Raw genomic sequence first — 24,497 nt, 5'->3', positions numbered from 1 at the left:
TAGAAAAATTCCATTTGGAAAGCTTATATTGTTTATTCCAATTTCCTGATGTCAAAAATTAATAAATGTCTTAAGACAAAACTTGTTCTTATATTTACTGTAAACTGACAAAAATATTTGGTCAACTTTTCCATTTGCTTGATTGGTTAAGAGAATAAATATCATAACCCTTATCCCATACAGACAGCCAAACAATTAAAGAAAAACAAGCAAGTAAAACAAAAATATGGGACATCTTTATTAAAGATTTGTGTGGGAGAAGAGACACTATCTCAGACAAAAACCATGTCTGACCTTTAGCTACTTTGCAATTAACATCTTTAAAAGGGCTTGCAACCCAGAGTGGAAACACATATAGGAGAGCAAAACACAAATTGAACTATATTAAAAAAAAATCAACCAGGAAAAAGAGACATTCTTTTAAAACTGATTAAACTTTTAACTTAAAAATGCAATCAATGCAGGTAATAAACTCCACATATTTATCCCCAAACAGGAAAGCTGATTTGTCCAAAATGCTCCATGTGTTACTGAGTCAGAAACCAGCATCACTTTGCATAATCAAGCTCCTCAATGCTTAGTACATAAAGATGTTTAAGACTGTCAGTAACCACGGATTTTCTTTTGCTGCTGGTCCAGAAGTGTTTGTTGCAGGCTCACTTTGGCATCTTCAAAATCTGGATTGAGTGTTAGTGCTCGCTGGAAGTCACTTTTGGCGTCATCAAAAAAGCCTGTAAGAAAATATAAGCAGCATGAATACACATTAAGTTTATAGCTCTTTGTGCAGAATTACCTTTTAAACTGTTTTACAAATACACAGCTCCATCTAGTGTTTTCTAGAAGCACACACCAAAGTGACTCAACTCCGCTCGTGTGCAAATGATACATCCGCAATAATTTATATTTATAATGTTAAGGTCCAGGGCGGAAGTAGATTATTTAATTTAGTCTGGCTTGTTAATCACAGTCATACAATTTTACTTTGGTATTCTTTGTCAGTTGGGGTACATTCTTACCTAATCTATAGTGGATAAGTCCTCTGTTGTAGTAAGGGATTTCAAACTGGCTGTTAGCCTGTATTGCCGAGGAATAGTCTTCTACTGCTTCATGAAAATCCACCCGGAGGTACTTTATCTGACCGCGGTTGTTATAAGCTGTGGCCAACTTACCAGCTTCACATTCCCTGTACGAGTACGAGACAGTAACAATTTGTTTTATTAACAAGTGATAGTTTAAATGACATAGAAAGATAAAGAAAAAAATATTAACAAGTGGACTACCAGCTAGCAAAAAAAAACCATTTTTACAGACAACAAAATTCGACATAACACGGTATTAGCTTACAAGATTCAACCGTTAGCCGGTTTAACCTCCCAAACAGTACCTGGACTGCAAACAGGAAGAGATTAATTTAGTATAAAGCCCTTCTGCCTGTTTGAAATTACGCTTGGTAAACTCAGAGTGCGCCTCTTCCAGTATTTGGGAACTGTTCTCCTCCATGGAGCTAAAAGTGAAGGTTTGTGATGTTATGCAATATTGGCGGAAGTGACGTTGCAACAGAGCTAGTCCAATCATATTTTAGTCCGTTGCATATAGGTGGGGCTTCCACTGTAATCATAAAAAAAATGATAAAAAATGTGTTACTTTTTTATTTAAGAGTTTAATATCTTGTATTATACTATCGTAATAAAGCACAAATGATTATGTTTTTCTACTTGAGATTAAACATTGTTATTACATGTCCCCTGATATTTTTAACACCAGTCGAGGCACAAAGTTGAAGTTTACTGCTATAATTGCGCAACAAGGAGGTAACCCATAAACAAAGTGGAGAGAAATTCTAAGGCAATCTCCCAGGTGAAGATGTCAAGCATTCTGGTGAAAAATGACACCTTATAGAACAGGGGCTCAGCAGATGTACACTTCCCTTTTGCGGCTCATTTATCTTCAGACTGTGTGGATGAATAGACACAAATAAAACAGACTGATGTGACCAAGAGGAAAAGGCTGCAGACACCTGGCTGCTGTTGAGAAAATGGAAATAGCCCACTATATTTCTAAGCAATGTAGTAAATCATAGTAGTAACATAGTGTCACAAGAATCAATTGACTTCTGCATCCCGAAACACACACAAATGTTTTGAAGAGTATTCTTGTGTTTTATTTATTTATTTCTTATTCATTTTTTGTGCATTTAAATCCTACAAAGTCACTGTGTTAGACATGAAATGTTCAATTTGGCTGTTCTTTGAGATAATGCAAAACTGTTTAAACTTTCAGGTAAGCTTTAAAAAGGTTCATTTTGCAACATAAAGCAAAGATTCTTATGTTCAGCAGCCTCAGAGCCTAAATGTTGCTGTTTGCTGAGAGAATTAACACAAAGTATCCAAGAACACTTTGGTCTGGCAGAAGCAGGACAGACATCCATCCATCATGCACTTTCATCTGGGGAGGGGTGTCTTCCTCACTGACAGACTCCTGAACTGTACTTATATTACAGTTATACTACAGTTTTCCTTTCACTACAGTCAAATGTCTCAGTGCATCAAATAATTTTTCAGCTTGACAAGAGACTGTCAGATGAGATCTACGTTAGTGCATAAGTGTACATTCTTGCACTTTGATATGGTATTTTGGGTCACATTCATGGCTGGGATAGTAGGATTTGAGTATACGATCCAAAGTACTGTAAGAGAAAATAAGCTCTCATCACCTGATTGACTCAATATCCACTTACAGCCTTTCTAATAAATAAAATATTGTAATTAAAAATGTTTGGAGTATAATGTTTTTCAGTTTTGGTCTCAAATAAAACTTATTGAAAACTTATTTTGAATTGGATAATGAAGAGGACAAAAAGGGTAGCCCCATGCATATGACTGTGTGTGAAGCAAAGATCTATGTGTGTAGCTACATTCAGATCATTTCCAGTTACCTACAGAACATAAATTTATCTCTCTAAAGGACAAAGACTAATTACACTGAAAACAAGTATATTTCATTTTCTATATACAATATATGATAATAGAGGTCAATATAATTTAACTTAAAATGTCCAGAATTTGCTAATCCTTCATGATAACATGTAAAAAAAAGTTGAAGCTGCATGTGTAAGAGGATTTTTCAAGTAAAGCCTGGTTTTCTCGGTAGTTTTCCAGGCTCTTCTTGTTGCATTGATGTCAGACAATAAAAAACCGAACACAAGTCAGCGTCAGTATTTACACTTTTTAAAGAAACACAAATATAAGATAATAATTAGTTAGATTTAGTGTACAATTAATTCCTTTAATGATGCCTAGGGTAACATGTTACCACTTCAATACTGCTGCAAGCCATCTCTCAACTGTTTTCTAAGGAATGATGGACTGTTTATTAAAAGCAACCTCAATAAAGCATCCCTTTATGACAGCAGACACATCAATAAAACCAGGCTACACCTGTTCAAGATTCAAGTTCATCCTCATCTTTCTGTCAAACCTCCTGAACAGGGAAGTATTGTATCACACTTGATGTGTCTTTTCCACTTCTCAGAGGCATGTGAGTCCCATTCATCTTTTCCCTCAGAAACACTGGTGGGGCCACCTTTATGACCGCCTGTGTGTGTGGTAACCATGAGCTGAAACAGCAAACAAACATAAAACAGCTGTCTGGTTAAAGGAAGGAAGAGAGGATCTGAGCCAGACCAGAGGCAAACGTTGGGCTGTTGACTCTCTGCCCTGCACAGACGCCGTGGACAGAGACCCTCTGTTGTCAGTGCTGTTTCGAGCAAATAAGCCAACACATTCCAGGGGTTACACGATGACCTCTCTCTGTTGTCTTTTTGGCAACACCAAGGGTGGTGGAAAGATGAGTGTGGTAACAGGGTGCAAAAACGGATGGTGGTTTACGAACATACTGATCAAACTATCAACTCAGAGCAGTCAAATTAACAGCTGAGTCATGAGTAAACTGTTGACTTTAGTTAAGCTTGACAGTATGTTGTGTTATTGATGAGTGTGTTGCTGATGAGGGGTGAAGAAGTCATTCGCCGCCTGACCTTAAATATTGGAGCAGTTTGAACTATAGCACATTGTTATTAGAAATGTCAGACCATTACTATAGTATTTATGTTTATATTGTGACATAGATGAATATGTATAACATAAAAATGTACAGTCATATAAGAGAGAAAGACATCATTCTTCTTTTGTACCTGCAGATGCATTTTTCCACAACTTTCAGGTTCTTTGAAATTTTCAGAGTTGCAGCAATTAAGTGTCTCATCGTTTTACAAAAGAAAACAGCATATTATGTCATGATGATAACTTTAATTTGGAATGTTTTTCAATGGAATTCAACATTAGAAACAAAATGTATCAAAGCTTTAATAACCATGTTTTCCTTCATATGTTTCGAGGAACTGAAAGAACTTTCAGATCCATGTTTCTTGCATGGCATAAAAACAATAACTGTAAATTGATTTATCTCCTGTCATTATTCCCAATGGAGCCTCTAAAATCGCTTAGAAACACTAAATTATTGTGAATGACACAGCAGTTAATGTTTAATCTAAACTAAACCTTTGGTGAGTCATTTTGAAAATGTAAAAAGTCAAGTGAAAACTAAACATAATGACATTTTGCTGATATCCTTTGATGGGTTTTTGTTTTTGTTCGTTTGTAAAAATTCTGTGTGAGATAGCTGTTTTCATCCATAAGCTTGCTACCTAAAACTTGGCATCTTGTCTATGTAATTATAAAAAACCTCTTTAAAGGATCTCACTCATTAGAGGGAGCGAATCTAACTAACAACCCCATCTTGAGTTTATAATTAAATTTCTTGGAAATAGTTTGCATTTCTCAAAACATAGTCCGTTGAAGCCAGAGATGTTTTGCAGTTATCAGCAGTATGGTGCTTCATGGCAATTCCACCGTCTATTGTTTATATGTAACACCAATTACCCCAATTCCACCATAATTATAACCACAAAGTTTGTTGACAACAGCAACAACAACTAGTCTGCCTGGTAGAGATAAAATGTTAAAGGTAGTAATTAGCTTGTCATTTGAGAGAAGAGAAGAAAGTGATGAGCTTGGCTAGCCTCTTCTTGTCTTCTGGGTCAGGAATAGGACTGAGCATAACTGGTTTATTGAATATTTTTCTTTATGGCAGTTGAGATGCTGCTACCCTAGTGGACCACACAATTAAAAGTTTGAGTTGCAGAACAATATATGGGCTAGCTAAGTGATGGGGACTGCCTTGGAGCCACTAGCCACAATGTAAGCTGTACAGAGCGGACATTATTTAAACATAATGGACAAGACTGTGTGAACTTATCCATGTGTGCCCAGTCTTATTGATTTAACAGGTGTCTTCAGTCAGAGGCTGCTTCAGCAACATAGAACCAGTACAACAGGATGTTGCTACTGCAATGATCCTTCACAATGACTTTCAGTAACGTTTTTTTTTATTTAACGTTTATTTGCTTTATTTTTGTCACATATATACTGCACCATCAAAATCAGCCTTATTCAATAACATCTATATCATGTGGTTTTTTAAACTTTTGTTACATTTATAAATCTTAGCAAACATGTCATCTTATAAAATTCAAAAATACAAAAAGGTGACAATTCATCATCTTTAAGATATTAAACAAACTATTATTATTATTTAACAGTTTGAACAGGTTACTATATAAAAAATAATGTAAAAAAACATTTACGTGATAAATGCTCTATAGCATAAATTTTACTATATACATATTTATCTTTATACAAAAAGGATACAAAAACAACCAAATATTTGGTTATTATATGTCAAAATATGGTCATGCACCATTTTTAAAATGTTAGTAGCATTTTCAAGAGTTAAATAAAAATCACAATATTCAATTATTGTTTGTAAAGCTGTATTAATCATAATAGTTTATAATATTGTATAATAGTAAAACTACAGATGCTGTTGCTCAATAGCTGAGCTGTGAATCCCAGCTTCTCTTTATGGCTGAACTCTGTAATGTTGTTTTGGACCAGGGATGGCAGGAAACACGTCCATGACAGAAGAGTCTGTAGACGTCTGCGGCTTCTGCAGAAAGTAAATAATTAGGAGGTGAAATTGTGTGCAGTAGGTGGGAACCTTTATACAACCAGTCACTGAGAAAAAAACGTGTTAACACTCACCACTGAGCAAAGATTTAAGCACGGCCCAACATGTTCTCCAGATGCTCTATTCTCCCAGCGATGTTGGCTAGTTTGATCAGTTAAGGAAACTCATTTAACAATAAAAAATAGAAAAGAAAAAGCATTGAAAAGATAAGGAGAGATTGTGATTGTCCACTGTTGCATTACATCCCTGTAATATTAGAAATATCAGGCAAAATTAACCACCTAACCGCTCAGTCACATGTGCTCCAGAGACTGTTTATAATAAAACGGCTCCCATCTGAAATAACAGGAAGGATATGCTTGGTTGTGAGCTGCTGGATGGCCGCCTGTGTCTGCTTCTGGAACGCCAGTCTGGCCTCACATTTACAGGGGTCCTCCACCACCTCCACCTTCACCTCTTCACCAAGAGAAAGCAAATTTCACATCAGCGTAACAGCTCATGTCGAGAGTGAAAAAGCACACAGAATACCACCCAGGCAACTTTTTCCGACTAGGCAAGAATAAACCCAAGCTCAAAGGAATGAAAGCAGATTTTCACAGCAGGTTATAACGTAAAAACTGTACAAATAAAATATTAAGTTAACATTTTGCCACAACATTAATTCTATAATATTACCCAATTATTGTCCAACAAATACTACTGCGAATTATAGAGTCAGGAGGTATGCAACAGTTGGTTGTGATGTTGTGAAGCCATGCTTAAAAGCCAACAATCTCCTTCACATTACTTTTTTCCCCCTTTGCTTTTCTACTTTAATTCTACTTTTTGAGCAGCATTAGTATCACAGCAAAAAAGCTGCAGGAATCTATACAGTATGTTCTTACGTTTCAGGGAACATGTTTTCTTGTCCACATTCAAGATATAACCATTCCGGCACTTGCAGTAATAGGAGGCGTTGCTGTTGACACAAATGTGTTCGCAGTCATGTCCCATGGCACAGGGGTCCACACCTAGAATAAGCCGGGATTAAGGGATGGTGCTGTCAAGATGGCAGCATGGGTACAGTTTTATGTGCTGGCTTGTAATAGGTATGGTTGTGCTCTGTAGTTGCAAAAGTTAACTACTATTTACTAATCAATTTTTAGAATGGAGTTTTACTGATAGAAATTGCTTTGATTCATCAATTTCTTTAGATAACTGTCACACCTGTGGTAGGAAACTGTCCATTAAAACAGCTTCACCACATCTCAGCCAAGGCCAATTGCTGTGTGTTGGACAACACAGGTAAAATCACAGAAACCTGAAGCACAACATTGACAGCACATAGACATGTGACTTCATACATAAAGAGACAAGACAAACACCAGATATTAACACGAAAAACACAAGAAAAAAAAAAGGATGAACTTTACAGCAGAACCTCAATTTTTTTTTCCCCCAAACTTGGTAAATGAAAATCTTTGAAGACTTTAAGAAAAATTTTCCATGTGTAAAAAAGAAAGGCTGTCATGAACATGTAGTCAAGTCACATATTTAAATCTGAACTACTGGTTTGTTGTTGAAAAAAGAGGTTTTACTGTACATTTGAAACATTTTAAACACAAAGACATCAATTCAAAGCATAAAGATGCTTTGATCACAAAACAAATCTCCTTATAAAAAAATATATATATTTTTTCCTTTAACAAAAGACACACAGAAAGTTTAGGACTGTTTGGCCCCAAACTTTACATGGCTTTTAACTGGCGAGAACGATCAGGTCCTAGTATTGACATCTGCAGTCCATGTGGGGGCTGAGAGCATCTGCTCTTGTATTTTTCCTCATCATTTCTAAGGTTATAGTTCACCATTAACATTACAAATGATCCACATTCTCCAACGAACCCCCCTGTAGACTGTAGGTGCCTTTACTGAGGAGCTAAAACCAGACTTAACGGTGGGAAAAGGTCTTGCAGGCTTTTCTTTTTCCTACCACACAGCGTCTCCCTGAACTTGGAGGTGAGCTTCTCAATAACGCCGTAGGTCTCAACATAGAAGACATGGTCCTCCAGAGGTATGCTGGCCATCAGCTGCAAAGAACGCATGTCTGCACGATCCACACCCACTGCGTAGATCTCTATGCCTGAAGCCCGGGCTGCAGCAGACACTTCTTCAACCTGGTCTTGAGGTCTTCCGTCGGTAACAATGATGGCCACCTTGGAGATTTTCCTTGAGCGAGGCCGGGCTCCAGACTGCTCGGTGAAGGCATCATTCACTGCTGTCTTGATGGCGAGGCCGGTCATGGTGCCGGCTGCCAAGGGCTCAATGCGGGAGATGGCTTTCTTCAAGTCCAGTTTGTTGAAATGGTCTTTGAGCAGGAACTCGATCTTGACCGTGCTGGCATAGTTAACCACAGCCACTCTGGTGGCATCCGATCCCACGTCGAGTGTGTCAACCATGTCAGCCAGGAATATTTTGACCTTCTCAAACTCAGCAGGACGTACGCTCCGGGAACTGTCAATGATGAAGACCAGGTCCAGGGGACGGCTCCTGCACTCAGAGTCTGTCTCTGGTGATTAACCAAACCATGGCAGGAATGAGCACATTTAATATTCAACAGAGAAACATCACAGCTTGTTTGTACTTTCACAGTGACAGTCATATAGTTAATCACTTTAAAACACATAAATTTTGAGATGCACAACACACACTCTCATAGGAAAAACAAAAGGAAAGCGGTGTGCATCTCTGCACGCTTTGGTTGTGCTAAAATGATGCTCTATGCTTAAAGGCATACCATGCATCATTTCAGAGTTTTAACACCTCATCTCATTTTCCTTCATGGAAAGGATGCTTGATGTCCAACACGTGAAGAGACATCACACCTGAACATGGAGACAATGTTAGGGTCCCTGCCAGTTCGATCACATACACATATTATCAGACTTCATCTCTGCAGTTTAGCATCAGGTCTTCTCGTTTAATTTTTTTTTTTTTTAATAAAATCTGAGATTAGTTTTTGACTTGTATATTTTCTAACTACATGCTTATTAGAAACCCCCCTCTCCTAATCAGCTGCAGCCTTATTAAGCTACCTAACATACATTAGGAAAGAGAAGTGTATATTTAACTGGGTGAATAACAGCCCGTTGATCAAAGCGAAACAAAAAGATCTGACCTGGAAAGCATTGAAGAGCATTGCTTGGGTTGGAAAGCAAACCTGACTGGTAATATTCTACCTGTCTCCACAGGACTGACGGTGGTGATGAAGCCGCTTTGGGTACTGACCGGTAGCGTCCAAGGAGCAGGGGTCTCTGCAGTGGTTGTCACGGTAGTTGATGGCAAAGCTGGCAGCACTGATGGCTCTGGTAGGGTTGGAAGGACGGTAGGGGGGACGAGTACCACAGGTGTCAGCGGTACCGTTGGAGCTGATTTAGTCAGACATGGGCCTTTGGGTTTGTAATGGAAAGGACCTTTGACCCTATGATGTGGATGAGGGTGAACAGCTGGTGGAGAAAGACCTTTGAATTTGTGATGCAAATGTGGATGTGGTGCCACTGGTCCATTGAACCTGTGTTGATAGTGCGGCATAGGGACCATGGGTCTGTGGTGAGTCACTGGTGGAGATAGAGGAATGGGACGATACACTACTGGTGGAGAGATCCTTGGTGGCTGGTAGTGGTAATGATACCTTCCTCTATACGTGTAATCACTTCTGTGATCTACAGACCCACCAGAAAGAAGAAGTAATAGAGAAAATTAGTAGGTTGATAGACAAACAGGAGAGTTATGAAGCAAGTGCTAGTGAAATATACAAAAACAAAATCACATTTATATTTCAGGAGCATGGATAAATTATGATTAGTAGAAATATGAGTGTGTTTAGCCACAAAGTGGGTTGTTTCTGACAAGCTAAGTTTATGTTACAAAACACTTGTGAAACCCCCACAGTTAAGATATGCCATGCATTGGAGAAAAGTGGAAAATCCAGTAAGAATAAATTATTGACAGGTAAATTATCTTTTCTAGCTAAATGTGTTTAAAGTTTCACAACTTACATGACAGACATTACGCATTATATCCTTGTAAACAAATCAAATCCACTCCTTTACTGAATTTAAAATAAAAATATTTTATTCTTCACTGAAAGCTGCTGATAAAAAATAACTGGTGAAATTACAAAACCGGCTTTATGATTATTATTATTATCATTCCATGTTTAAATAGTAGGAAATACGTTTTATACAAAGATAAAAAAAAAAGGCAAAATAATTCAACTAAAAGTGATTAATTTTGTACATATTTTTATGTACTTTCCAATTTTTGTATTTGTGGTCAAGTACATTTTTGATGGTGGCTAAGTTTTTTTAAGCTGTGGAGTTGTAACAAAAAAAATCATCTTATAATGAATAAATTACATACGACACTATTCATTGTTTTTCTTGACTCATAAATGCTAGCTGGATATTTGTGTTGGTGAACAAAGTTTTAAGAAAACTTACTTGCTGGATCCAGGGTCCTAAGCGGTGGACGACCATTATGTCTGCTCTGAGCATAACTTTGTGCGGCTATCAGCTGAGGATCCCCCAACCCCAGGTGGTATGTGGCCTGCACGACATCAGACAGCAGCAGCGCAGCACAGTACAGGAGGCTCCACAGAAAAGGCTTCATCCTCATGCTCATGTCGGCTTACAGAGTCTCCCTCTATGTCCTCTCCGCGTCTGAGGACCAGGAGAAATCCAGTAAGCTCAACGGGGGTCCGACTGCCTCCACATATGAGGAGGTTTCAGAGAGACACGTCAGGCTGTCCGTCCAATCCAAAGGTGGGACATGACCTGAGGGACACGGTGCGCTACTGTCCTGTTTGCGTCATGCACGGCACGAGCTGTTTTTCATTTGGTAGCAGCTTATTATTTTCTTTTAATTAACAAAGTATTTCTTCTACATCCACTGTTTGTTGTTTGCCTTCAAATGAAAGCGTTTTTCACTCTTTTTTTATATAAACATTTTATTTCTATACCATAAATAAATAAATTCTAAAACTGGTTTTAATATAAAAAATAATATAAACCCGAACATCTACTAAAACGTGATAAAAAAAAACAAATTGAATACTTGGCCAAACTGCGTTCAGATGGCAACTTCATAATTATAAGAATAATCATCCAGGAGTGAAACAAAAGCTGCTGACTTTCTCATTCTGATAAAACTTCATAATAAATAATAAAACAAAAGCTTCTGAACTTATTAAGTACTGCCTTGAATAGATGTACTGTATGCATTCTAATGCAAATTAGACACATGTACCAGCAACTGTCTGTTAGGGAGAAACATTCTCCAGTGCAATATTTTATTTTCTCAATATTAAGCTTTAAGTATGATGCTATATTTATTTATCTTTAAACAGAACTTAAAAAAAAAATCCTTTGTACACTTGAAGGTAAAACACGCCTACGTTTCTCTTGTATTCTTGCACCTAAAGAGCATCTTTTAGCCAAGCCCACATAAGCAATGATCAAACTATCAGTTGTAGTTTTTGATCCCGTAATATGACAGAATTAATCTGCAAGCCTGTATTTACTAGTATGAGAATAAAAGAAAAATTAATAATCAAATTTACATAATATCCATCCATCCATTGCCTAACCTGCTTATTCCAATGCAGGTAGAATTTGGAAACACTAATTAGCTCATCAACCCAAGAATGTGGAGGAAGTTGGCATACCCAGAAAAGTTTAATATGCATGGATAGAACATGCATGAGAAAGGTCCAGCTGAGGGACCTACTTGTAATGAACCATTGTACAGCCTGTTTCTATGATAACTATGATAATTATTCTAGTCAAGATCACGTGATGTGTTACTGTAGAGAACAATTATTGATGTAAAATTAGAAAAATAAACATCAAACCTCCATTTGAGAATGCCTTACCTTTGGTATGCGAGACATGAATAAAAAGACAAAAGAACAACTTTTTTCTTAGATGTTTATTGAAGTCAAATGTAATTCCACTGGGATTAAAATCATATTATCAGTAAAATAGGTGGGTGCCGGCAAGCATGCAACAACTAATGCTCACAAGACTAGCCGTTTGCTCCAGATGTCTAGTGAGAAAGAAGCTGAGAGAATGATCCATCATCGGTGCCCTCTGTTCTCGTGGAAAACTCAGTAGCTTTGCTCAAACATCAGAGCAGCAGGGCGATGATGACGTCTGGGGTGGCAGTGAACTGAACCACAGCAAAGCTAAATAAATAAAAGACAAAAAAGTGCTACAGACTTAATTCAAGACTAAGCTGAAATAGTCTAGGTCGTACTAATAAGGGAAAACCATAACAATTCAACAACAAGAGCACTAATAAGTGGATTGTCATAGTTTTTTCTTCTTCTTTTTTTTTTTAACACTTCATACAATATATTGATCTATTGATAGGATGATGCTGGACTGATGAAAACATTTCAAGCTATTTAATTTTCACATATCCCTTTTACTAAGACATAAAAAAAGGCTTAGGGGTGTAGGCTGGAAAGGGTGGAGGTGATCCTTCAATCATTCTCAAACCACATTCATTCAGTCATTTTCACACAGACCTAAGTTTCCCCACCTTTTCCCTCTCACATCTCCGGGATGCTTTATAGACACTCTAAAGTAATACAATGGAAAGGCTGAATGAAAACACCTTCAGAGGCCTAACACAGACACAGTGAGTCAGAAAGGGGGGATAAGGGCATAATGGTGTTCAGAAATGGTTAGTGAGGAAATGTAGGAATGCATATGATGGCTGTGTGTTGTTTTGGCAACAGGGCTGGTGTTTAGGCTGGCATGTAAGGGGGAGGTGGGTCCTTCTCTGGCATCTTCATTGCCATCTCATAAGTTGGCAGGATGTACTAGAGAAGACACGAACAAAAACTGATTAGATACATGCCTCTGAGCAAAGCTGCCAGTATGGAAGCAGATTCAGTTGGTTTAAGTGATAAAAACTATATTTGACATTGATTACTCTATGATATGATGCACAGTAGAGACATAAATTTGTCCCTAATGTTTCTCTCCTGACATGATCAAGCATTACTGCCAAATACACAGATTGGTATTCACCAAGTCACAGTATGCGATTACAGTGCCACCTGCTGGCTTGACATGAGCATTACATGCTCAGCTTCTTGGGTCATTGTGTGTTATAATTAGTAGTTTCTTAGAGGAGAGGAGATTTGCATACCTGAGGAGGAGTTTCAAAAGCTGGGTACACAGCAATCTCTGGCATGTTCCTGTTGTTGATATACTTGTAGCAGTTCCACACACAATTGATCAAATAAGCCTGGAAGGTAGAAAAAAGTTAAGACCACAGTTGTATTACGCTGACAAAAACTGAAGACACACCTTTGGTGCACCTCTTAACTCTTGGTTAGACTTTAAATAAGCACACGACAAAATGTTAGAAAGTTTCTAAAAAGAAACTCTATATAAACCATGTCTAACAATCAATGAGTGTTTGACCTTGAGGATGATAAGGAAGGCAAAGAAGACCAGAACAAAGAGCAGCAGGCAGCTGGAGTTCAGAGAGAGGAGATTATCCTTGTATGGGAAATCCGGCTAAGGATGAAAAGAACACAGTGTGAGACAGTAAATATTCAATAAACCTAATTCAGTTCACATCAACTTAAACACACAAAGTCAATCAATAACAGAAAACTCTGAACTTTAATGGCCTCCATGGGGGCTTGAAACTGATATAGCAACAAAAGAGTCCGCTTCTTTTCTGATTAAAAAGACCTGATTGTTCTTTGTGAGTTGGGATGCAAGAGCTTTTGGATACATTTCCTTTGAACAACCCAGAGTCTCTGTTATATAAATTGTGTATTTTTTTCAAACTTTCCTCAAGTACAGGTTAATACTCATACCCAGATTACCACATGGGGCATAAATTGTACTTTGTCATTTAAGTTTTTAAGTTTAGAAGGTGTAAATTAATAAGTTGTTATCAAAACATCTGTAAAATTAGTTAAAACATGTGTATAGGGCATGTCTACTATTTCCAGATAATTACACAGTGTAAATGTATGATTTTTTTTTTAAGTAGTGGAAATGCAGTTGAACTGCTCAGTATTGCAGCAAATTAATGCGTTTAATGCCAATTTATAAGTGAACTAATCAGTTTCACTACCACACAGAGCAGTAAATGAGTCAACATGGCCATGATTCAAGACTCTCCGGCAACATTAACATAACAGGGGTGCAGGGTGATTGAGATGATGTCAATAGCGGGATCAGATGTTGGACTGTTGGGACTGACCAGCTGGTCCAGGTAGTCCCTGATCCTGGGCAGGTAGGTGAGAGAACTGATGGCGACCAGGCAGCTCAGAGCAAAGTCAAACAGCTGGTAGCAGAAAAACGGGATGAGCCAGCCATCACGGTGCTGAGGAAATGGAAACAGATGAGGAAAAAATTCTCAAAGTGAAAGAATCCTTGTTGATCTTAGAGGGACCACAATGTATATATTTCAACCATATCTCCAGGCTGTCCAATATGAGTTTAGATTAATTAATTAATGTAAAAAAAAACAAACAAAAAAAAACCCCACTCCACATCTCATTTTAGTGCAAAGAAAAACCCTGTTTTCATTCTTCTAAATTTAGAATTCTAATTGTGTACTTCTTCGTTGAGGGACTTAAAATATTTTCCCACAGATGTTTGGCTTCTGCTGACGCTAAAAATATCCTTACTACCATGTACGAACACCACACGGAGAAAAGGTTGAAAAATCAGCAAAGTGGTCCTTTCTACTGGTAACTACAGACAGTCTGAATGTTCTGTCTACCAAAAGCACAGGACACTAACTTTGGCATAAACTACTTTATGTAGAAAATATTTTTGGTATATTATGATCAAGACTCAGACATTTAGAGAAACTCGCCACACTCCAGTTGGAAAAAAAAAGAGTAACTGCTACTGCTATCTGGAAGGATTTATTTGCACAGCTAAAGCACAACTCTTGCACAAACTATCTGCATGAACAATGCCCTCTGCAGACGTGTCATACTAACTGCACAATCAACCCGACTAGCAGCTTAATACGGGTTCATGTCAAAAAGCTATCAAACCTGTCAGTCTTGATGCCATCAGGCAGGCCTGTGAGGTGAAGATGACATGCAGTGAGAATACAGCACTGTGTGCTACAGTCCAACAACGTCATGATTCCTTTCAATATCCAGTTAAAAAGACAGGGAGGGTGCTTTGGTATTTCCTGTTTTCTTACTTACCCATCAACACTGCTGCTATTATTACACAACTTTAAAGCTGCCTTTTTTGAGTGTTTGTACTTTTTTTCTATTTGCATAAGAACCAATGGCATTGCCTTTAATATAGCATATACTGTCAAAAAACAAAGAAAAAAAAATTGGGAGCATCATATCTGGAGTGCATACTTACAGTAATGGCTCCATACACCATCATGGCACTGATAGTGAGCATCAGCAGAGAAATGGCAAATCCAACACAGGCATTTTCTATATGAGAAAAAAAAAAAGATATACACTTGCTAAATGCAGGCAACAGTATAATTTAAAACATCTTTTGTCTTATCTGCGAGTTTATGATGACTGTGGGTGAATGGATATTGTCCTGCTTTCTTAGAAGCAGCTGGGATTTGCATACAAGTTATTGGACAGCCTCCATGGTTCATATCTTTCAAGCTCAGTCTGTTTTATAGTAAGGCTCTGGGGAGCATTAAGCTGCTCTAATTCAGCTTTGCAGTATCAATAAAGATAAGAATGAGACTCAGTCTGGGATAATTAAATGGTCAGCCTTTCTTATCCTCATTTCTCCACATCATTGACTCTTGCTTTCAACTGTTCTGTCTGTTGCATTGGAGATGCTTGTGTGAGAACTACTACAGCAATGCAGCGCAGATATATTCTTTTGTTATTCAGTAGTTCAAGCAGAATGATGTGTGCACCATTATGAAACTGCTATATTTGAATTGAGTACAAAACCACATACTTTGTAACCAAACCATACATTTATACTTGCTCAATACTTTTCCCTCCTATAACGCACTGACAAAATGTTAGTGGGGTTGAAAGATGTCATGCAACTCAATCTCCTTTTTCTGTCAAATGCTGTAACTAATTATTTGTGAGCAGAGTTGTAAAGACAAGATTTCTTTATCAGTTTATCCATCTATTATTCTCGGTTATTTGGCTTATGAAATGTTGAAACGATAAGAATAATTTAAACTGAATAAAATGTGAGGCGTTTTTATATTGTTGCTTTTAAATTCTTCACAAAATATTAAGATCTTTAACAACCTCACCAGTTTTGAAAGCAAACTAGAAAGGACTTTGTATTAGATGACACATGTTTCACCTAGCTGTTTAACTTTTCATATTAAAAGATTAATTGATTCTGAATATTTTTAAGAAGTTTAGATCTATTTTAATCTTCATGTCCAGCAAGAGCATGTTAGATAAAAATACTTGAAGCAGAGTATTTTGTATATCTACCAATCTGTCTAGTGGCTGGATCTCACAGGCGATCCGTCCATTTAATCCAAACTTAATAACATGAGCCATTTTCAGATGTTCCCTGTGCATGTTATGTAACTTTTAAACTCTGACTATATAGGGGAATAAAATGAATGCTGAGTAATAAGGCTGGAATACACTAGTGTGGGGGGAATGACATATGAAGTAGTCTGAATGTTAAAATAGTTTCAGCTGACAGTAACCTCTGCAGCCCTGTTTGTTGTCATGATCCTACTATTGGAAGGTCATATCACAGCAGTAATTTCCTCTCATCCACTACTGAGTCACTACCCAAAAAAATGACAACAAAAGACATAAAAAAAAAAAAAAAAAAGGAAAAAAAAAAACCACACACACAAAGAGGCTTTCATCGAGCCAACCGAATAAACAACTCTGATCCAGACAGAACAGGGACTTCCTCCAGCTGTGCCCCAGCACGTACAAATACCAACACCTACCTGGGCCAAACTAAAATTATCAAAGAATGAAAATTTCTGTTCAAACAAGTGACTATATTTCATAACAACAGTTAAATGGTTTAACTCTGTTTTATAGCTAGCGGGTAGCTGATGACCTTGTGGAAAAATATCTTGCAAAATTATCATCTGCATCTCTGCAGCTTACTGAAGCGAAGAGCGGTTAAAAGAAAAGTCTGTCATTCATTTTCTAATGCAATGGAGTGAATGTTTACTTGGTGATGTTTTGGTGGTTGAATAACCAGTTTCAGGATGACATGAAGGTTACTTTTAATGTATAAAAACTTCATAAACTAAACAAGATTTGGTACAATTTAGTGTTTACTGTGAAATAATTCTCAGGCATATTTTCCAGCTTACCAGACATCCTGTCAGAGGCGAAGTAATGGTCAATGACCTCATACTGCAAGTCAATAGTGGGTACGTTCTCCGGGTGGGTCACAGCCACAGTCAGCAGGATGCCCATCAACAGGTTGACCACCTGAGTTTGGGAAAGGTGGGAAACACACTTGCTGACAAAAAAAATCTTACAAGCATACTTTTTGTTCTTTTTTTTTTGCTTCTACATAAATACTTATTTCTAGTGCATGTTTAAAAGTAAATTCCAACTTTATCTCAGCACTGTATGAAGTTCACCTTGAACTTTTTTTATCATAATGTGGGAGTGAAACTATTCAAGAACGCCCCAGCATCTGAGAAAAAGGCTCTGCATATCTAAGAAGTAGTGCACTGGTGGAAAAAAATACACTTTATAAATAAACTGGTGGTTATAAATGAGGCAGAAACACAGGGGAAAAACTAAAACTGGATGCATTAAATTATAAGTTTAAAAAAAGTTAATTAAAAAAGATTAAACTAATCGAATCCACAAAAATTAACTGGAAAGGCCCCTTAAAAATAAAACTCTTGAAAATAAAACTCTCAAAAATGGGTAATGGCATAAAAAAGGTGGATGGACACTGAATATGAGAAAGTTAGGTTATGAAATATGTTCAACTTCTAGCATTATGCACATCCAGCTCCCAAAAGCGCAAAAACTAGAGATACATTAACACATTTTTGTTAACATGACCTAAATGAGATCATTTTAGACGTCACAAAGACTCTGAGAAACTGAAGATAAAATACTCTGTGTCTCAGTCCTGATTATTTAACTGTCATAAATATAAATAAACAAAACAAAAGTCGCTGCAAGCCAAGCTATAACGAAGGCTGTGTCCAAACTGTTTTAAAATCCTAACCACTGCCATGCATTGGTACCCTGGCATCTTTGAGCTCTGGAAACACCAGCATCTCTGCTTTTATTTCGTATAAACATTTAACACACGGGTAATTTAGTTAAAAACCAGCAAAACAGGTGCAGTTTTAAGAGGAAGCAGCTTTACCTCCATGATTAACACGATGGAAGCTGTAAAATGTTTTATCTTTACTATCCAATAAATGCTTAAAACATTTGGTTTTCTTTAATCACAGTGCAACTAATTAGATATCTGTTGTGGTGGCAGACAATGTGCATGTAAGAGCCATTGTCTCTGAAATTTGTCAGCTGGTATGCATGTCCCAGCCTGGCCCCACAGTAGCCATGGTCCGACTACTAGGAGGGGGATGGGCCTACTAAGCACAGGGCTGTGGAATCCTGGTTCATGGTCTTATCCCAAAACCTTTACATTACATAGCTTTTATCAAAAGCCATTTACAAGTGGGGAACACACTGACGGAGCAATGTGAGGTCAACATCCTGCCCAGTCATTGCTCATCATGTAGACTGGGAAAGCTGCAATTTAAAAACATACATTGTACAAATTCTTAAAAAACGCAATGTCGGCCCAAAATTTCAGGATTAATTAGAATTAGACCTTAAACACAAGAATTAACCGAAATAAGTACAAAGTGACTAACCTGACTGAGAACAGCCAAATTTTGATATGAAAGACACATAACCACAATAAAATAATCTCCCACCAAATAGAAACACAAAAGATGATTATTATGAGGTTTCAAAACCACTACAATGATGCAGTATGAACAGTTGGGAGACTCAAAATCATCATGCTTCTACAGGTTTTGTGATGTTTGCGTGTTAGAACTCCATTTTTTTCATAATCAGTTAACGTGAGTTGTGCTTTAACCAATAATTAAAGTTTTAATTTGATTGTTATATTCAGAAACTACAGCTTCACTACTAAGGACAGGTTTGAGTACCAAATTACCGTGATTTAGCTGAAACTGAGAAACTGCGTTTATGTGAGATAATTAATCAAATATTGTCCAGCTGGAAGGGGGACGCAACCAAATCCCAAAACATCTGTTGTGTGCTGTGGGGAAACCAAAATAGATTAATCCAGTGATTAAAACAGGGAAGAAAAATTGTGCTCTAGAGGGCGATAACAAGTAGACAGAAAGATCGTTTATTTGTAAATTATTAATATCGTTATGATTAATATCGTTATTATTTATATCCTTTAAATTATATTAAATCGGCAATATGTACAGACAATTAATAACAGTACAATCTTTTACCTCAGACGATTGGACAAGCCTGTAATGTTAAAGTTAGCGGAAATTCAACTACACAAATCCAATGTCACAAAAGCAAACATCAATATTTCACAAGACACAGGTAACTAACAGATAACGATTATATTTGGTCGGTTAGTTAGTTTTGTGGAAGCAACATAAAAGTTAAGTGACACTAGAAGTACGCCAGTTAGCCGAAACGATAAGCTATTGCTAATCCTGCATCCTGTTAGCATTACTTAGCCAAGTAAATGATATTTCAAGAGTCAAACCTGGAAGCCAGATAACATTTCAGTAAAGGAAAGACATCAAAATAAATTCTAAAAGCCATTAACTCTGTCGGAGAGCCAAAGATTATGCAAACTGTTACTTGTGCAGACTTAACAACACTGCTAGCTAACATTAGCGTGTTAGCCGCTTTCGAGAACCATCTTACGTACCATGTACCATGTTCCCAGGATGATGGTCCCCGTTCGAACGTGGCAACAACCGCAACACCGAGTGGTATACAGTCGATCTCGACTTGGTTTAAAATGGTGCATGTCCTCTACAAGCGTAGGGAGAAACATCTGGAGAGCGTGTCTGGAAGCAGAAAAATCTTCTCAGCATCAACAGTCAGCAAACGAACATAGAGGAACGCCCACCTCTTTCCTGACAACCTGCGCACTGCCTGCGCGCACCGCGAATAAAAACAAACGCTCTGACAGACAGGAACAGGCGGGAACATCACAGATGATTGACAGGAGTTTAAACCAATGGCGGAGAAGCGGCTGAAAACTAACCCAAAACAGCTTTGTATTTATCTTAATAACTATACATCTACTGAATCAAAAGTGAACAAAAAACTAAAGACTGGTTAAACTATGGCTGACACTGGGTAGTCTAGGTCTAGTGATATTTAAACTATTTTCAGAGCTTGAATCTTTTAAGTTTCTAAAGATAATTAAATGGTCAATCCCTTTATTCCACAGAACAGACATGCTGATGCCAAATATTAAGAACAAGGAGTATCTGTAAAGCTCCAATTCCTTTCCCCTTTATTGAAAATGTAGTTGAGATTAATTCAGTTTAGTACAGGCAGTCATGGAATTTCTTATCAACACTGAAGTCATTTTCCATGTGCCCAGATTCAGTTCTTCTTCGCAGACTTATTGTGGACAATAATTCTTATATTAGGTTGATATGTCCAGTGGATAACTAGCAACAGCTCTGTTCCCCTTAAAACAAAAAAGTCAACACAACTGTAATTAGATCATCACTCTTTTTTAATTCCTATGTAATTATGATCTCAACAAAGGTTCACCTACATTGCCAGCCCGGTCCTCCAGACCTGATACACACATATTTGTGTGTGTGTAAACTTCACACTGTATGCATGTATGTATGTATGTATGTATGTATGTATGTATGTATGTAATGTCAATGCATGGACATAAATGACAAACAATGATCAAATTATTACAAAGCTGTTTTATTAACAACTATATCATGAAAAAAATGTATGCATATATTAATTAAATTCTAACAGCTATCTGTTGTTTCCTATCTATTGTTTTTTAATATTCAATATATACATCATAACCCATTTGTAAATGCCAAAAGCCAAACAAATGAGAATGCATGAGGCTTCCCTGCTCTATTGCACCTACAGTATGCTTCTTTAAAATGGCAGCTTGCAATATAGTGTTGGTAAAAAAAAAAAAAGGCCTCTTAAGCCTTATGTAAACACCCACACGTTCCTGAAGAAAGGTCAGAGCAGGAAAAAAAAAACAAAACTGATTACAATTGTTGAAGTTCAGTAGACAAGTTGGTTTTGCTACAAAATGTCTGCATGAAAGCAACAACTGCCACATTTTGATAGTTAATTATTTTTTGCATTGGACATTTCTGTTTCTTCTTTCAACCATACAGTGAAGTATTGTTGAATCAATTTAATCACTGATCATTATTTGGTTGAACCATTTCTAAAAAGACATATTTGTCTGCTACATCAACTGTTTGCACAACCAGTCTCAGACATTTGCTAAAGTGACACCAAAGAGGTAATTAAAATAATAATTCTTCACGTTTTATCACAAGTATAAATATATGATCAATAACCACCAACAGTAGGTTTAAGTGCAAGAAAAACATAAGAACAATATAATTTACAGTAGCTCTTCTGGTATAGAAAGTGTCTCAGTGGTATTCAGTTTTAAACCCAACTGTCATGTGACAGTTAAACAAAAACTTCTTCCCTGATGGGTTTGTGATAATCTTCATCTGCAGCCTTCTTCTGGCTTCTTTCTCCATCTTTCTTTATCTGTCTGTAGATCAGTATTGTCGACACTGCAGCCCCAATTATAGCTCCAACTACTCCTCCAACGATCAAGCCTGAATACATAAAATAAATGAATGAGCTACAATAAAAACTCAGTTTACAGCTTTTTCAAAGAGCTTTTTGCAAAGTACCTGCACGGACTTCTGGGCTGTTCAGGATACTCTTGCTGTCTGACAAAACAACAGACTCAGATAGATCAACACCTGCAGGCCAAAATGTGCAGTCCAAGGTCCAGCTTGAAGAACACTTGAGCAGAAGAAAAAAAAAAAAAGAATAAATAAACAGTCACGTGGTTTCCTGTTCCAAATTTTAGGTACTTGTTATATGTAGCTATAATTAAAAAGTATTCTTGTTTCCTTCCCATGTGCTTACTCCAGAGGTGTTGGGCTCAAACTTGTCTTTAACTTCATCACATGAGACTGCAATCAGAAGAGACGGGATAAGTTATAATCCTGAGTATTTTGAAAATGTTTCAACTAGGGTTGCACAACATAAAAAAATGGGGAATATGCTAAATGATTTTTGAATATTGTTAAACTACATATAGAATAAGATAAACATAGGTAATATAGTACTCAGGATTACCTGATTCTGGCCCATCTCCTGAACCAGAACCATCCAGGCTGTATCCAGATCCTTCCAGCTCTTCTGGAACTGCAAAAAGCTAATTTTATAGAAAAAAAAACATGAACAAGGATATTTAAAGGTGCAGAAGACAGGGCTGCTTTTCATAAGTTGAGACAAAAACAACAGGTCAAGGGAGAAAATGAAGCTGCTGCTCTAATGAGGGCAATAAAGAAATAAATCAGGCCAACAATCCAAAGTCCTGAAGAAGTAACACAAGCCCTCTATGATGAACCCATAAAGATGCAAGTAATAATCCTCCATAAAAAACAGTAAGTGGGAAAATCACTCCACCCTTTCTAATAAGTTGACATCTAATTTCTCATTTTTGTTGACTAATTATTAACAAACATTGCAAGATGGGATTTTCTAGTCCAGTCAGTATTTGTTCAGTGTACTGTATATTAGACCAAGAACCAATGCAACAATAAATACTGGACAAATACCTTCTTATTAACAGACAAAAACCTTATCAGAGAAAAAAATGTGGTCTCATAGTGTGTAACATCATATTTCTTATACTTACACAACAAGCTTACAACTGGCCTACAATTACTACAATGGATCAAGTATTCTACTTTAGCATAAGTACACTAGCTTTTCAGCATTTTAATATATTTTATCTTTCAAAACATTTTTGCTCCACTGTTAATTGGAGATTCGATGTTACAAAAAAAAAAAAAAAAAAAAAAAAAAAAAACATTGAAACAAATTCCTTGTTGCTCTAAGTATTATTTCTGTTTGTTATTAGTAATCTGTCAGGATGCCAGTTATTACAAACTCAAGCTGAGCTGTAAAATGGTCTTTATACATTAAAAACTTTGCCACAGATTTCAGTGCAAATTCAAAATGTTTATGTCTGAATTTTGCAGGTAGATGCTGAGTGACACAAAGGACATAGTGAACATATGAGCTGAATAAATTATTTAAAAAACGAATACATAAATAAAGACAATAAAATTTAAATAAAAAAACTGAGAAAACTCATCCTGTCTTACTTGTCAAGTTAAAAGATCAACTGCATGTCCACATAATACACAGAGTAGTTTTTTGTTTGTTTGTTTTAGCAGATTTTAGATTTTAATTCCATGCATGTATTTGGTAGATGACTGGTTTTATTTTTCCTTCGTAATGTGATTTAACTGTGGTCGATTCTCAGTCAGAAATGTCAAATGTACAAGACTTAGTTTCTATGGTGTGTTTGAGGTAAGTTATTTATTTCCCACTCAACCTCAATTACGTCACACCTTTTAAACACAAGTGTGACTTAGTATAGCAAAGATTACTGCATACTGCATATAATCTTTATAATACACACACACACACACACACACACACACACACACACACACACACACACATATATATATATATATATATATATATATATATATATAGTAAATAAGGTTATGGTAAATGTTAGTGTTATGCTTAAACTGAGATTGAAAGCAAACTCTGTCTGTCTGCATTATTTAAAAGCCACAACAGAAAGCAAAAGTAGCCACGAATAAGGCAAATTCGACCAATGAAGTTTAGTCTGAACTATTCAAATTTGTATAAACAAATTCAAGCCCTGGATTATTTAGTCAGATCCGTTGATTAACATCAGGGAGTGAGACTGGTAAGCTCGAGAGAACATCTCCGTTTTCAAAAAGTTTAAACAAATGAAAATGACTTACCGACACACCGAAAGGATTGATCAATCCCAAAATTATAAATACAGCGACGTTCAGAGGTAACTGCATTGTTCCAGGTGTATCTGAGCTTTTTGTCTTCGTCCTCTTTCCAAACTCAGCGGAAACGCTGCCATTGAACGTGGAGTTCCTGCTGGTATCCAGCTTCCACACCCCGCCCATCATCAAAACCTGAATGTGTCATCGCTCCACCTGACTGCAGGTTTCGGTGTGTAACTATCATTAACATTGCCGTGAATAACTTTGCAGTCATTACATTTGAGAGAAATGGCAGACAT

At 36.9% G+C, this 24,497-nt stretch overlaps 3 protein-coding genes across 3 annotated transcripts; all 3 read right to left on the bottom strand.

The window, feature by feature from the left end:
* Window positions 1-214: 214 nt before the first annotated feature.
* Window positions 215-1,533, bottom strand: ttc32 (tetratricopeptide repeat domain 32). The gene is made up of 3 exons (XM_041976446.1): window positions 1,385-1,533; window positions 1,017-1,183; window positions 215-731 (listed from the first exon to the last, which is right to left on the bottom strand). The coding sequence occupies exons 1-3, from the start codon at window positions 1,498-1,500 to the stop codon at window positions 604-606; spliced, it is 411 nt and encodes a 136-aa protein (XP_041832380.1). The 5' UTR covers window positions 1,501-1,533; the 3' UTR covers window positions 215-603.
* Window positions 1,534-5,855: 4,322 nt separating this feature from the next.
* Window positions 5,856-10,793, bottom strand: matn3a (matrilin 3a). Its single transcript, XM_041976445.1, has 6 exons — window positions 10,569-10,793; window positions 8,060-8,635; window positions 6,972-7,097; window positions 6,445-6,543; window positions 6,162-6,231; window positions 5,856-6,066 (listed from the first exon to the last, which is right to left on the bottom strand). The coding sequence occupies exons 1-5, from the start codon at window positions 10,747-10,749 to the stop codon at window positions 6,176-6,178; spliced, it is 1,038 nt and encodes a 345-aa protein (XP_041832379.1). The 5' UTR covers window positions 10,750-10,793; the 3' UTR covers window positions 5,856-6,066; window positions 6,162-6,175.
* Window positions 10,794-12,381: 1,588 nt separating this feature from the next.
* Window positions 12,382-20,256, bottom strand: laptm4a (lysosomal protein transmembrane 4 alpha). Its single transcript, XM_041975990.1, has 7 exons — window positions 20,022-20,256; window positions 17,425-17,545; window positions 15,495-15,571; window positions 14,359-14,481; window positions 13,563-13,658; window positions 13,285-13,383; window positions 12,382-12,952 (listed from the first exon to the last, which is right to left on the bottom strand). Exons 1-7 carry the CDS (start codon window positions 20,148-20,150, stop codon window positions 12,878-12,880), a joined length of 720 nt encoding a protein of 239 aa, XP_041831924.1. The 5' UTR covers window positions 20,151-20,256; the 3' UTR covers window positions 12,382-12,877.
* Between the last annotated feature and the right edge of the window lie 4,241 nt (window positions 20,257-24,497).

The sequence above is a fragment of the Melanotaenia boesemani genome, chromosome 22, assembly GCF_017639745.1.
Source record: "Melanotaenia boesemani isolate fMelBoe1 chromosome 22, fMelBoe1.pri, whole genome shotgun sequence".
Taxonomy (NCBI): domain Eukaryota; kingdom Metazoa; phylum Chordata; class Actinopteri; order Atheriniformes; family Melanotaeniidae; genus Melanotaenia; species Melanotaenia boesemani.
This window is presented reverse-complemented; position numbering and strand designations above follow the sequence as displayed.

Bases quoted from the DNA above. Each gene is read 5' to 3' on its own strand.
- ttc32 (XM_041976446.1), bottom strand. From the start codon at position 1,500: ATGGAGGAGAACAGTTCCCAAATACTGGAAGAGGCGCACTCTGAGTTT. The intron at 1,184-1,384 runs GTACTGTTTGGG...GTACTCGTACAG, and splicing joins TCTTCCTGTTTGCAGTCCAG to GGAATGTGAAGCTGGTAAGT. The intron at 732-1,016 runs GTAAGAATGTAC...ATTTTCTTACAG, and splicing joins ACTTATCCACTATAGATTAG to GCTTTTTTGATGACGCCAAA.
- laptm4a (XM_041975990.1), bottom strand. From the start codon at position 20,150: ATGTTTCTCCCTACGCTTGTAGAGGACATGCACCATTTTAAACCAAGT. The intron at 17,546-20,021 runs GTACGTAAGATG...TCCCAAACTCAG, and splicing joins TCCTGGGAACATGGTACATG to GTGGTCAACCTGTTGATGGG. The intron at 14,482-15,494 runs GTAAGTATGCAC...CCATTTCCTCAG, and splicing joins TGGTGTATGGAGCCATTACT to CACCGTGATGGCTGGCTCAT.
- matn3a (XM_041976445.1), bottom strand. From the start codon at position 10,749: ATGAGCATGAGGATGAAGCCTTTTCTGTGGAGCCTCCTGTACTGTGCT. The intron at 6,544-6,971 runs GTAAGAACATAC...CTCTTGGTGAAG, and splicing joins GAAAACATGTTCCCTGAAAC to AGGTGAAGGTGGAGGTGGTG. The intron at 6,232-6,444 runs ATATCCTTCCTG...AACTGATCAAAC, and splicing joins CCAGCAGCTCACAACCAAGC to TAGCCAACATCGCTGGGAGA.